General features: G+C 43.4%; 2 protein-coding genes across 3 annotated transcripts; one reads left to right on the top strand and one right to left on the bottom strand.

Annotated features, from left to right (window-relative positions):
- The first annotated feature begins 384 nt into the window (after positions 1-384).
- Positions 385-4,435, top strand: rps18 (ribosomal protein S18). Its single transcript, XM_080441457.1, has 6 exons — positions 385-438; positions 956-1,054; positions 1,367-1,453; positions 2,799-2,900; positions 3,339-3,430; positions 4,310-4,435. Exons 1-6 carry the CDS (start codon positions 436-438, stop codon positions 4,383-4,385), a joined length of 459 nt encoding a protein of 152 aa, XP_080297583.1. The 5' UTR covers positions 385-435; the 3' UTR covers positions 4,386-4,435.
- An 841-nt stretch (positions 4,436-5,276) lies between these two features.
- LOC308095827 (E3 ubiquitin-protein ligase RING2-A-like) lies at positions 5,277-11,953 on the bottom strand. 2 transcript variants are annotated; one of them, XM_080442932.1, is made up of 7 exons: positions 11,654-11,953; positions 10,508-10,609; positions 10,094-10,254; positions 9,208-9,447; positions 8,511-8,834; positions 7,305-7,560; positions 5,277-7,101 (listed from the first exon to the last, which is right to left on the bottom strand). In XM_080442932.1, exons 2-7 carry the CDS (start codon positions 10,583-10,585, stop codon positions 6,937-6,939), a joined length of 1,224 nt encoding a protein of 407 aa, XP_080299058.1. In that variant the 5' UTR covers positions 10,586-10,609; positions 11,654-11,953; the 3' UTR covers positions 5,277-6,936. The 2 variants fall into 2 exon arrangements, with proteins under 2 accessions (XP_080299058.1, XP_080299059.1); XM_080442933.1 differs by having other exon boundaries at positions 9,232-9,447.
- Between the last annotated feature and the right edge of the window lie 407 nt (positions 11,954-12,360).

Raw genomic sequence — 12,360 nt, 5'->3', positions numbered from 1 at the left:
TGGTGTAAACAACATTTTAGAAACAAGCCCCACAAAAACACAGCCCACGTAACCACCAATATTTACAAGCAACTTTACAGAAAAATAAGCCCAAAGTCGCTTATAATAAGCGTTCATGGCAACACTGAATCCTGTCCATCGTTCCCCTGGGCCAGGCAATGGGATAATAAATGTTCCGTGTCGAATTAACAGGTCAGGAAATGCACACACGTTTTTAAAAAATACATTAAATAATTGCATGACATATCTAAAATAGAAAAAATATATATTTTGTTTAAATCCAAGTAAATATGAATATTTGTTTTAACTTTTGACAATGTTTTAGTGGGACGAGTTAAGTGTGACGGACACACTTCCGTTCTGAAGTCTCAAACAGGACCCAAAGTCATCGCGAGATCTCCACGACTTCCTCTTCGCAAGGAACCTGCTTCCAAGATGGTGAGAACAAAATTTAGACTTTCTGGAATCCTTCACAAATCTACCTTCATCCTGTCTCTAATGTACTCGTTTGTCATACTTATTGGCGTAATGCTGTCTAACTGAGGTGTACGCATGACACGAAGACTACATTTGTGTGATATCCATTTCACAATCGCTCTTATAAAGCGATTTTATCACGCTTACAGTGGGCATTAGCCCGCGGTGACACACCGACATGCATTGGGATGATAACAGTAGCCAACTTTACTGAACTATTGATCATTGAATGAACGCAAGTTCTTTTTTTGTTGCAAACGTGTCTATTTGTGCGTATGTTTATCATATTCTTGTAGGAAAGTCTATTTGTGTCGCCGTTAATGCTGTCCAGTCAGTGTCCACCTATGTTAACAACTGAAAAGCTAGCTTACTAGCCGCCGGTGCTAACTCTACTGTGTTTGCTTATGGTTGTGAAGCTTTACAGTGCTGACTGAATGCATAGATGTAAGCCTAATTAGACATGTCATTTTTTCCCCAGTCTCTTGTCATCCCTGAGAAGTTCCAGCACATTCTTCGTGTTTTGAACACGAACATCGATGGTAGGAGGAAGATTGCCTTCGCCATCACTGCCATTAAGGTGAGCTCATTCCTCTTAGAAGAAACTATTCAAAATGGATTTGTCTTGAAAGGCAGTTGTTGCTCATTGCTCTGTTGGTGCAACTTTGCAGATTTGTGGTTGTCTTTGGTTTGACAGACACCCTGCAGATGGTGTATTGCTGGAACTTTTGTGTATTATAAAACTCTTTGATCATGTCTGTATTTGCTTGTATGTGTATGAAATGTACCCTTGTATGTAAGTGTATCTGCATGTCTGTCTGACTGAAGCAGTAGTGCTTGTTGACTATTGGCATTATACTGTACTGTAACTCTGCGTCTTGTGTCTCCTCAGGGTGTTGGCAGACGTTACGCCCATGTCGTCCTGAGAAAGGCCGACATCGACCTCACCAAGAGGGCTGGAGAGTTGACAGAGGAGGAGGTGAGCATGGACCTGTGCTCGGGCTGTGTAGTGTTGACAAAGACATATTTCTTCAGCACCCTGTTCCCCTAGCCTGGTAAACCCTCCCTCCGGAAATCTCAATTCCATTTCATTTCAGGAGTGAGTCTGGCATGATCCGCCTTTCTGCAATATTGGCTCTGTATGCCAAACGGCCGGGCCTATCAGCGTCGTCGCTCATTGTTCTGTGATTGACAGCTTACGTTGGCCAATCAGGTGGCGAGTTCGAGTGAGCCCAAAACACGAACGGCAGCCATCTTTTTCTTGTGCGGCCAATTCTCCGCTATTTTTTTTACTTCAAAAAGCTCTCTAACTTCTATTTTGAGGCACGGAATTTACTTATAAGATATCGTTTGGATAGAATTTAGTTGTTTAACTTCATATATGTGGTCAATTAATCATGACAAAGCCTATTTAAAAAATAATAATTAGAGAACCGGTAGGGGCGGGCAGTGACACCATTGTACCCGAAAAAGGCAACCCATTTTTGGTATGGCTGTCTCAAAAGTCCCGTCGCGTCACATTAAGACTGGTGAACTGCTGATTGGCTGAAGGGGAAAAATTATCATTGGCTGAAGGGGTTGTCAGTCAACGGTATTACTCCCGCCCAACTCCAGCACAGCCAATATTGCAGACAGGCGGATCATGCCAGACTCACTCCTGAAATGAAATGGAATTGAGATTTCCGGAGGGAGGGTTTACCAGGCTTGTTCCCCCTCATCTGCATTCACACATTTGGCGCTCTCTGTACTCGAGGTCTTTCATAATAGTTCATTTGGTTTTGTCCTTGTATTGCTTGTGGCTATTAACCATATGAACCCTAGAATCCTATTCTGACGCAAACAGACGTATCTGCAAGCTCACAACATGTTGTGATACGACGTGTAGTGAGCTTGTTGATAGGCTATTTTTGTGTTTAAGGGGGTAAAAGAGTTGACCAAGTATAGAGCCCTGGGGGAGCCCAACTTAAGTATAGGGCTTAAGTGGTTATTTATCTTTTCACTTAAAAAACGTTTCAGGGTGACTGACAATTCAGTTCAAGTTCTAGAGACACAATCTCAATATAACTATATTATCTCAACATGGCCATGAAAAGGCTTTCCAATGATGTAAACAACCATCAAAAACAAAACTAGCTCTGCATAGATAGAGGAACAGCAGCAATATTTAAGGCCAACAAAAATGAAAGAAATTGTTAACCTACTTTGTGCAAAAGCATTACTTAATGGTCATAAGTAATAATGTACATATGGCAGTCTTTTGTGTTGTTGTTGACATGACGCTAATGTTCAGATTTTTCTTTGTCTGTGCGTTTGCTCAACCTTAGGTTGAGAGGGTGGTGACTATCATGCAGAATCCTCGCCAGTACAAAATCCCAGACTGGTTCCTCAACAGGCAGAAGGACGTTAAGGATGGCAAATACAGCCAGGTACAGTATTCTTTGTAGTAATCTATAACCTAAGAATGATCACCTGACCTTACTAGCAACAACGCATCAGTTATAATTGCACATTTGTGGCATTGCCTGTGATTCTGTTAATCCGTGTTTGAGAGACCAGAACCTTTCAGTAAATGTTTGCGTTTACTATTTCCACCCGACAGCGACGATAGTTCTGCATTCATTATACAGGATTTTAATATAGGTGCCACTGTTGGGAATGTCTTTGCAGTCAAGAATGCCTTGCAGTATTATAAAGGCTTGTCTTTTTGTATGGCTGCAATGGTAAATAATTGGGATCCTCATCTCTAGACGTATTGTCATGCCGTTTGAGCTATATGGGGGATCCAAAGGGTTTCGTTTCTCATGACCGTTACTGTTGAAGAGATGAAGCATTGTATGTCAACTGGTGTTGTCTTCTGTTTTTAGGTCCTTGCCAACGGTCTGGACAACAAGCTGAGAGAAGATCTGGAGAGGCTGAAGAAGATCAGGGCTCACCGTGGTCTCAGGCACTTCTGGGGGTAAGAACTCCTATGGCTTTTATTCTAGGGCTGTCCACTAGTACCATATTACAAGCATGTGATCCTGAAAGCAGCGGACTTTCCCCCCCTGCATGCCTATAGCTTTTTAGCTTAAAAGCATCCTGGGGATAAATGGCAGGGGAGACTTCTGCTACGTTTTTGTTTTACATAAACTTTTCCTATTCTTTGGAAATGTGTGGCTTGTTTTGTGTTTCTGTGTCCATGTGCTTCCCATGGAGTGCAGTTGAGGATGAATACAGTTGCACACTTAAGGTTTAACTGGATTATGGCATACAGAAAAACAAAACAAATTAAAAGGGCGACATTGGTCTGTATTTAAAAGTGAGGGGGACGCTAATGACTGATATTTGGGGTTGTATTCATAAAGTCTTAAAGAAAAGCACTGTTCATGTCAAATATTGACATGAAATGATTGTCAAAGCTGATCTCTGATCAACTCTAGATCCAAATTGATTTCATGAATACAAGGAAGGAACATATGTATTTTAGTTGTTACAACTTTTTGCACTGCTGCTAAGCTGGTTAGGGCTCCCTCATTAGAGATCTTGTATCAACAGGATTTTACCTGAATAAATAGGTCAAAAGGAAAAAACGTAAAGCTCTGAGACCATAGACGTGTAATTCTGTAATATAAGCACTTAATTGTAATGGTTAACCAGCAGCAATGTAAGCTGTCAGTTAACATGGTGCCTAATCGCGAAACTGATTTATCCATGATTGAGTTTGATTGAAATGTCATAACTCAACTACTCTACTTAATTGCTATATGTAAAGGTCAACTCATGTTTATTTTCATTAACACGACTGATGTTTTTCAACTGCCTATTCTCTTTTCCACTCTCTCTCCATCTCTTCTAGTCTGCGTGTGCGTGGTCAGCATACCAAGACAACCGGCCGTCGTGGTCGCACAGTCGGTGTGTCCAAGAAGAAGTAAAACCTCTCCTTGCTCCCTTTTTGTGTCAATAAATCACCACAGTCCACAAACACATGCATGTCTGCTTTTTTTCATTCCATATCTGAATAATATGGTGTTTAAAAGGGAAATTCCATTGCCATGCAACATTTAAAACCATTTCCCAGATGCAGAACTGATTCGTCCATGTGACTGACCGAAATGGTGGCAGCGGGAGTAGCAATTTCCTTAAAGGTCTTAACACATTGACTGCCAATCACGTAGATCTACGCGAACCGCTTTAAAGCCGCCACGTGCCAATCGCGTAGATCTACGTTAAGTGCTCTTTTTTTTTCCAATTTCACCCAAAGACCAAGGAGATATGATTAGTTGAAGATCTAGACTCCTATCCACTTCCTTGTTAACTTAAAACTTAAAAATGCTGTATTTCGGCTCCCGAGTACTTTTTTTTTTCCAATGAAAAACTCTGGCACTGGCTAAAAAAAATATGAAATAATTCTGGCAGTCAATGTGTTAATGACCTACAGTATACTTCAAACCTTGTTCAATTTGGAATTTGAATAACCATTTTAACATGCATGTTCACTTGTATTGACTGGACAGTGGACAACTGACCTTTTGTTTTACTTTTAGTAATGCAGTAAGCTGGAACATGAGCAGTAGGTTAGTAGCTCTACTGATAGACATTTTAGTCTGCAGTTCAGCAATAACCGGAGTGGAATTTCCCCAAATTGGTTCCTGACCATCTTTGCTGATGTCTTAAACCATAAGTTAATCAGGGAACACTAAAATGAAATCTAAAAGTAAGCCTATACGTTTTGGTATATCCCATCAGATCTAGCCACTGCAGCTTGAATGGTGTAGGAGAGGCTCAGTCTGCTAAATATTTCAAAGAGATGACACAATGCTTGAGCGTTTTAGTCCAATTTAATGTGCTGATTGGTTTCTACCACCAACGGATAAATATTCACATATCAGTGCAAATTTGAAGCAAAATATTGCATCTTTTTAAAGATAAATGTAGGAAATCCCAATATAAGCCTGCAGAACGTATCAGATGAGGGCAGAAGTCAGGTTACCTGTGGAATAGGTGTGAAAATGAGACCTGTCACAATGTTGAGATTGGTTTGTTGGAAGAGGCAACCAAAACTATTGTAGCCTTCCCCCCCCTCTTGATCTACTAAAGAAACTCACGATCCTTTACACCTGTGTGCCATTAGTAAAGTGTTATTGAATTTAAGTGAAATAGAAACATCAGCAGAAGTACAGAAAATATAACTGGTCGAGCTGACAGTAAATGCCTAAAACTTGTTGGCAATTTCTTTTTTTTTTAACAATTCTCCATTTCTTACAAAGCCATGTTGTATTATAAGTTATATAAAATTGCCTCAACAAACTAAGTATACATCTTCATAAACAGCTAAGTGCTTCAGGTACACACATCCCTACGTAGAAATTATATATATATAAAATAAAATAATTTTAGTCATTGATTTGTTTCATATCAAATTGCTGAAAATCACATATGGTGACGGAAGAGTATCTCAACCAGTGGGTCTTGATAGTTTGAGACAGAATATCTTCAGTGCAAAATCAGTGAGGAACCACCTCATATAGGGCAATATATTCTTGCATCCACGTTTTCACAACTTTTATTTTTAGAAAATCCTCTTGAGTCTGCAACATGACTGGTTGACAAACAAGGGCGATATTTTCATTCTTATAACCTGCAGAATATGTGAAGTCTGTCCTGAGGTATTCACACAAACCATTATATATCCAATGTAATAAAAAAATAAGCGATTAACAAGTTTAGAGCCTTGTGCAAAGTTACATTTCAGTAAAGCAATCTGTGATTGGTGAAAACTGCAGCAGGTGGCTATGCAGTTACAGAGTGGTGTTTGTATATTTTTTATAAATCAGTATATATAGTAATGTATTAAAATGTAACACAAAAAAACACTCAAATTGTTCATGTCATGAGAAAACACGATGGACAATTATTACTGCATTCTTCAGTGACGAAGGCAGGAAAAGAACTTTTCTTTCTCCACCATCCACAGTTTTACCAGAATGAATTTTCAAATGATGTTTGGTTACCTGCCAAATGGTTGCCATAGTAAACTAACTTACCAGTCAAATACAAATGGTTACCTGGTCAAGTGGTTGATTGTAGTAGTAAAATGACTAAACCAATACATTTAAAATAGAGTGAAGATCTCCAAATGATAGCTGGTTAATTATTGTACCTGTCAAAGTGGCTGGTGGAGTACAATAATCCTTGGCTGGCAGTCATTTCCAGCTCTGGCTGTCACTGAACAGTTCCCTGCCTTTATTAAACTTATGCTAGTCCAATTTGTGTTTGTTCCCAATGCCACCAGTCAAGGCCATAAAACAAAAAACCCTTTTCAGCTTAATGCTAATGCGGAAACAGAATACACAGTTGCTTATTGTTCAGAGGAAAGCAGAGTGTGTTTGGAGGAGAAGAAGATAATACTTCTGAACCCACCCAACACCGGTCCACCCACCATCGCAGTGTGTGTCCCACTCTCTCTCTCTCTTCCTGTCTGTCTTATCCCTCTTTTGGTTCGGGGGACTTCTGTTGCGGCTGCTGTGATGGTGGTGGTTGGGGTGGTGTTTGCTGATCCTTGGTGGGGGCGTAGTACAGCTCCAGTGGTTTCCTGACCTTCCAGTATTTCTCATTGACCAGCTCCAGTGTCAGAGAACCATTCAACGTCTGGAAACGAGAGGCAAAGGGAGAACTCAATATTCAGCACACTGCATTGTACTGTTTTGTACTATTCACAGCCATTACTCTGTGGAATACAATTTATTTCATATCACTCATAAAAAGCACTTTGACTCACAGTATACAGCATTTCATGTTGGAAAGGTACATAAATCAATTGTATCATTCCATTCGTATTGTGTCGTACTCACAGAGAACTGTCCTGTCGTCATGATGTAAATTGTGTACTGTTTCTCACTGACAGTCTTCAGACTGGACCCCTCTGCTCCTCCATCTCGTCCCCCACCTTCTGCTCCTCTCCCCTCCCCTCCATCTTTTCTTCCCTCTGTACCTCTCCCCACCCCTGCATCTGTCTCCCCATCTGTCTGTCTCTCCTCTAGAGCAATGCGGAGGGCCAGGTATTTGGACAGGTGGTCCACGGTGGCGTTGGCTGTGGTCTTTACATATCTGAGAACACATGTTCGTGCACGCACGCGCGCACACACACACACACACACACACACACACACACACACACACACACACACACACTTATTTGGAGCTCGTTCAAGACACCGCTTAGCCACTTAAGACATTATATACCTAGCTAGTTGACAAGAGTCCCTCAAGTCTCTATACTAACAGAGCTCTATAATAGCAGCGCTAGAATGTTCCCTCTATATTGAATGTGTTTGCTGAAAATAGCCAATGTGCAAGCTCAAAACGCATTGCGTTGCGAGAATGTAGATCGGCTATTTTGGCCGAATGTACGCCACAGAATCAGGGCACTAGGGCTCAAGTGGTTAGGATTGCTCTGAATTCAATCAAACGTATCAATACAAGCTTTGTGAGGGGGATACATTCACTATAGCCACAGAAATGCTCTTGTTCCCCATCCAGCGTTACCCGCTCTGACTGTACAATGAAGTATGAACACAATGTAACCTGTAATCTGCTGTGCCAAGATGGTCAGTAAGGGAGTTTCACATGCATTCAGTCAGAGACATGCAGAGGGATAATGTAATATTTACTATGCGTTTATGTGCTCAGTCAGATCATGCCATGTCAGGGAAAATTCCTGCCTATGGGAGAGAGAGAGCGAGAGGATGAAGGATGGAGGGAGGGAGAGAAATGGGGGGAGGGGTAAAGAGAGCGGCCGGGAACAAAGGAGAAAGAAAGAGGAAGACGCAGAGAAGGAAGGACTGAACCAGATTTAGAAACAGAGATGGAAGTAGCATCTCTCTAGCTGGAAGGAACAAAGAGAAGGAAAGAGGGAGACGCAGAGAAGGAAGGACTGAACCAGATTTAGAAAGAGAGATGGAAGTACGGTTGGAGGTGGGGGTGGGGTGAGGGATAAAGACTAATTCGCGAAAGAGAGAGAGTTAAGGACAGACAAAACCTGTTCCTCTCAGCGTCACCTGGTCTGACTGTATTCCCGCCCGCTGTCAACCAGCTGAGGGTGTGGCCTGAACACCATCTCTATCTCCGATGACGGCCCCTCTTTGAGACGTCGCGGTGGCGGGGCGGGGCTGCCGGCCTCAGAGCCCTCCTCTGAGACGCGTCGGCGCTTGCGGCTCGGACCTGGACCAGGACCGGGACCCACATCCGAGGGGGTGTGGCTCCGCGAGTGACGCGGGGGTGCCGAGTCATGGGACAGATGGGAGCGGGCGTCGCCGTTGTCCTCCCCCCCACTGAAGGTGGCGTTGTCGCTTTCATGAGCGGCCCTCCGAGCACGCTGGACCCTGGGGTGAAAGATAATAGAGGGTAGAATACACACGGATCTGTTGGGGGGAATAATATTTTTATGAGCTGCCACCACCAGTGAAAGCCAATCATTTTGACAATAATGTCCAAGAGGATTAAATCGCTAAAAAGCGTTTTCTCCTGTGTCTCTTTCCCCCAGAATAGGGACGCTAGTGCCTAGTGGATAGATCCCATAGTGTTTTTTATAAAAAATAAAGGTGGTGGCAGTTGGGAAAAGAACACTACATGATTGTGAACATGCCTTTACTTTAGCTCCAGAGCCTTCTCTGTGATTCCTCTCCTACACAGTCTGTCAAGAAATACTAATGGGGAGGTGGGCTGCCCCTAAAAATAAAATAAAAAAATCCCCACCCCTTCTTCCTCTGTCTCTCAGACCTGTGGCGAGCCTGTCGGCGCAGGCCCTCCTCGATGCTGGTGCTGAGCGCCTCCTTGTTGTGCAGCTGGTTGAGGCGCTCCAGTACGCGGTCCTGGTGGGCCTCGTACTCGTCGCGGCTCGGGTAGATCTTGGAGATGAGCGCGTCGAAGTTGGAGTCTCGCCGCAGCGAGCGTCTCGATACCAGCTTCTTCCTGCACGTTGGACACTCCTTGTTCCTGGAGGGGAGGGGGAGGGACAGAGGGAGAGGGAGAAGATGAGGAAGGGGGGAAGGGAGTGTGAACGCAGGCTGTCGCACGTGGGTGTGTGTGAATGCAGCGCAGGGACTGTGTGTGTGCATCTGAAAAACTGACCCATTTATTTTTGTGCTTTTATGCCTTTATTGGCAGGACAGTAGGCTGACAGGAAATGGGGAGAGAGAGATGGGGAGTGACGTGCAGCAAAGGCCGTCGGGATCGGGACTCGAACCCGCGACACGCTGTCAGGCTACACTGAGCCTAGGTGCTTGGACCGCTACGCCAGCGGGCCAGGCCAAGCGGACCCATTTTTACTCTGTCAGAGTCTCTGGGCAGCAGCGGCTCAAGAGGTAGAGCAGCCGCTTAGGAAACGGACGTTTCCCGGTTCGGTCCCTGGCTCCCCGTGTTTGTATTGAAGTGTCCTTGAGCAAGACACTTCACCCCCAATTGCTCTTGCTCCCGATGAGCAGGTTGGTGTCTTGTATGGTTTCCTCCGCCGTCGGTGTGTGAATGACATGCATGTTATTGTAAAGCGCTTTTGGATAAAAGACACTATATAAATCTACCATTTACCCTTTAAAATTAACACTGACGATTTTACTCTGTGCGTGTCTGTGTGTCTACACACCCTGATCTCAGCGCGGTGACGATACAGTCAGAGCAGAAACGGTGTAGACACTCCTTGGTCGTCATGGTGTTTTTCAGCATGTCCAGACAAATGGGACACATCAACTCACTGTGCAGGGCCCTGGGAGACACCGCTACTTCTGTCCCGTCCATGATGGCCTCCTGAACACGCACGCACGCGCACACACACACACACACACACACACACACACACACACACACACACACACACACACACACACACACACACACACACACACACACACACACACACACACACACACACACACACACACACACACACACACACACACACACACACACACACACACACGTGAGCTTGTAGATCAGCTATTTTTGGCTAATGTTCCCCCAAGTTCAAGTGCACCTGCAGGTCCACATCACACATGCTTACCTGTGGACTCCTATGTAGCTCATACAGGCTGAGCTCCCAGCTCTTATTTGGGCTCTGGATGTTGACAGGCATTGCCATGGTTACTGCCCCACAATACCCTTACTGGAAGGAGAGAGAGAGAGAGAGAGAACACAAAGTGGCTATTCATCATCATGTAATAATATCCACGCCAGAACAAAAACATGGCTAAATTGAGTGGAGAGCGAGCAAAAGTGTGTGTGAGAGTGAAAGTGAGAGTTAGAGCGAGAGAGAGAGAGAGAGAGAGAGAGAGAGAGAGAGGGGGGGGGGGGAGAATGGGCGTTCTAATTATGGCTATTTGGGAAGTAATTAATTAACAGCCATGGTAGCGGGAGAGCGAATGAAAATAGAACTAGACAGTATCTCTGTGTCACAGAGAGAGGCAGAAAGAGATCAACAGAACGGAGAGACTTTGTTTTGAAACTACGAAGTTGCTTCACTTGACAGATCATATCCCACTCGTCCTTCTTACCGAGGCCGCTGCGCTGACACATAAACAACAGATGCACCGAGACCATGCTGAACATCAGTGGTGGAAAAAGTACTCACATTTTTTACTTAAGTAAAAGTATCAATACTGCAATGTAGAAATAGGCTACTCTATTATAAGTGAAAGTCCGGAATAAAAAATGCACTTGAGTAAAAGTACAGAAGTATTGGCATCAAAAGTAAAAGTACTCATTATGCAGAAACATATCGAAAAATAGATCTACAAGCTCACAATGCATAGACATGCGATGCGACGCATTGTGAGCTTGATCGGCTATTTTCAAATGGCCGAAATGTAGCCTATATATATATAGGGCTGAAGTGGTTAATGTATATATTTTTTAATAATAATACAAATATACAAAATAACTATTAGTAACTTAAGTTTTTAAATAATTGTAGTGGAGTAAAAAGTGCAATATTTGTCTCTGAAATGTAGTGGAGTAGAAGTGAAAGTACTGAAAATTGGAAATACTCCAGTAAAGGGAAAAAAAGCCTCAAAACTGTACTTAAGTACAGTACTTGAGTAAATGTACCTCGTTACTTTACACAACTGCTGAACAGCTCCGGCGGGTCTGTCCGGAGTAAGTAGCCTATATACGCTTACGACGAGAAAAGGGACAAAATCCAGTCACTCACCTCGAAATGTGACGGGGCAGGACAGTGGCCCGTGGACCGGACAGCTGCTCTGCGGAGAATCCAACGACGATCCAACTGTTTTGAGACCGAATGACCCCAAAATCCCGAGGAAACGGATCCCTGCAACAGCTACATGCACGGCCTGACACGATTCGACCCGACGCGGCGGTGTAACAGCGCTGCGCGCATCGTTGCCCCCAGCAGCAGTCAGGAAATTATTCGACATGACAAATCAAGAACGCAACATTTTTTGCAAACTGTAGCCATCTTCTCGCCCGGAACAACTCCCTCGACCGTCGGCTCACAAAATACTACGCGACAGCGGCTACTAGCGCTTTGTTTGAGTAGTTAACTTTATTTATTTATTTACAGGATCGCGTGGAAACAAGCCATAGTGCTTTCTTGGTTCAACATCCTTTTGTATGAAACTGTACCTTTGTGCTTTTTTTGTTAATACAGTTTTCAATCAAATTGGCAGTTAAAACAAAATCACAACAATGTCATTATTTAGGAAAACGCTAATGTGGATTATGATTTATACACAAAAATGTTTCCATTGTGGTTCCACTTTCAGACATAGAACATGCAACAAACTGCGCAAACAACGATGAAACATAGAAACATGTATCCTTATATAAGTTTGGAGCAATGCATAGGACACTAAGATCTAACTATGACCAGTTAGTGTTCAGATCTAATAGTAGACC

The sequence above is a fragment of the Gymnoscopelus braueri genome (assembly GCF_963280865.1).
Source record: "Gymnoscopelus braueri genome assembly, chromosome: 11".
Taxonomy (NCBI): Eukaryota; Metazoa; Chordata; class Actinopteri; order Myctophiformes; family Myctophidae; genus Gymnoscopelus; species Gymnoscopelus braueri.
The sequence above is the reverse complement of the archived record's forward strand: the minus strand, read 5'-3'. Positions and strand labels throughout refer to the sequence as shown.

Bases quoted from the DNA above. Each gene is read 5' to 3' on its own strand.
- rps18 (XM_080441457.1), top strand. The intron at 1,055-1,366 runs GTGAGCTCATTC...GTGTCTCCTCAG, and splicing joins TCGCCATCACTGCCATTAAG to GGTGTTGGCAGACGTTACGC. The intron at 2,901-3,338 runs GTACAGTATTCT...TTCTGTTTTTAG, and splicing joins AGGATGGCAAATACAGCCAG to GTCCTTGCCAACGGTCTGGA.
- LOC308095827 (XM_080442932.1), bottom strand. From the start codon at position 10,585: ATGGCAATGCCTGTCAACATCCAGAGCCCAAATAAGAGCTGGGAGCTC. The intron at 10,255-10,507 runs GTAAGCATGTGT...GTGCGTGTTCAG, and splicing joins AGCTACATAGGAGTCCACAG to GAGGCCATCATGGACGGGAC. The intron at 8,835-9,207 runs GTGGGGATTTTT...CTTTCACCCCAG, and splicing joins GAGAGACAGAGGAAGAAGGG to GGTCCAGCGTGCTCGGAGGG.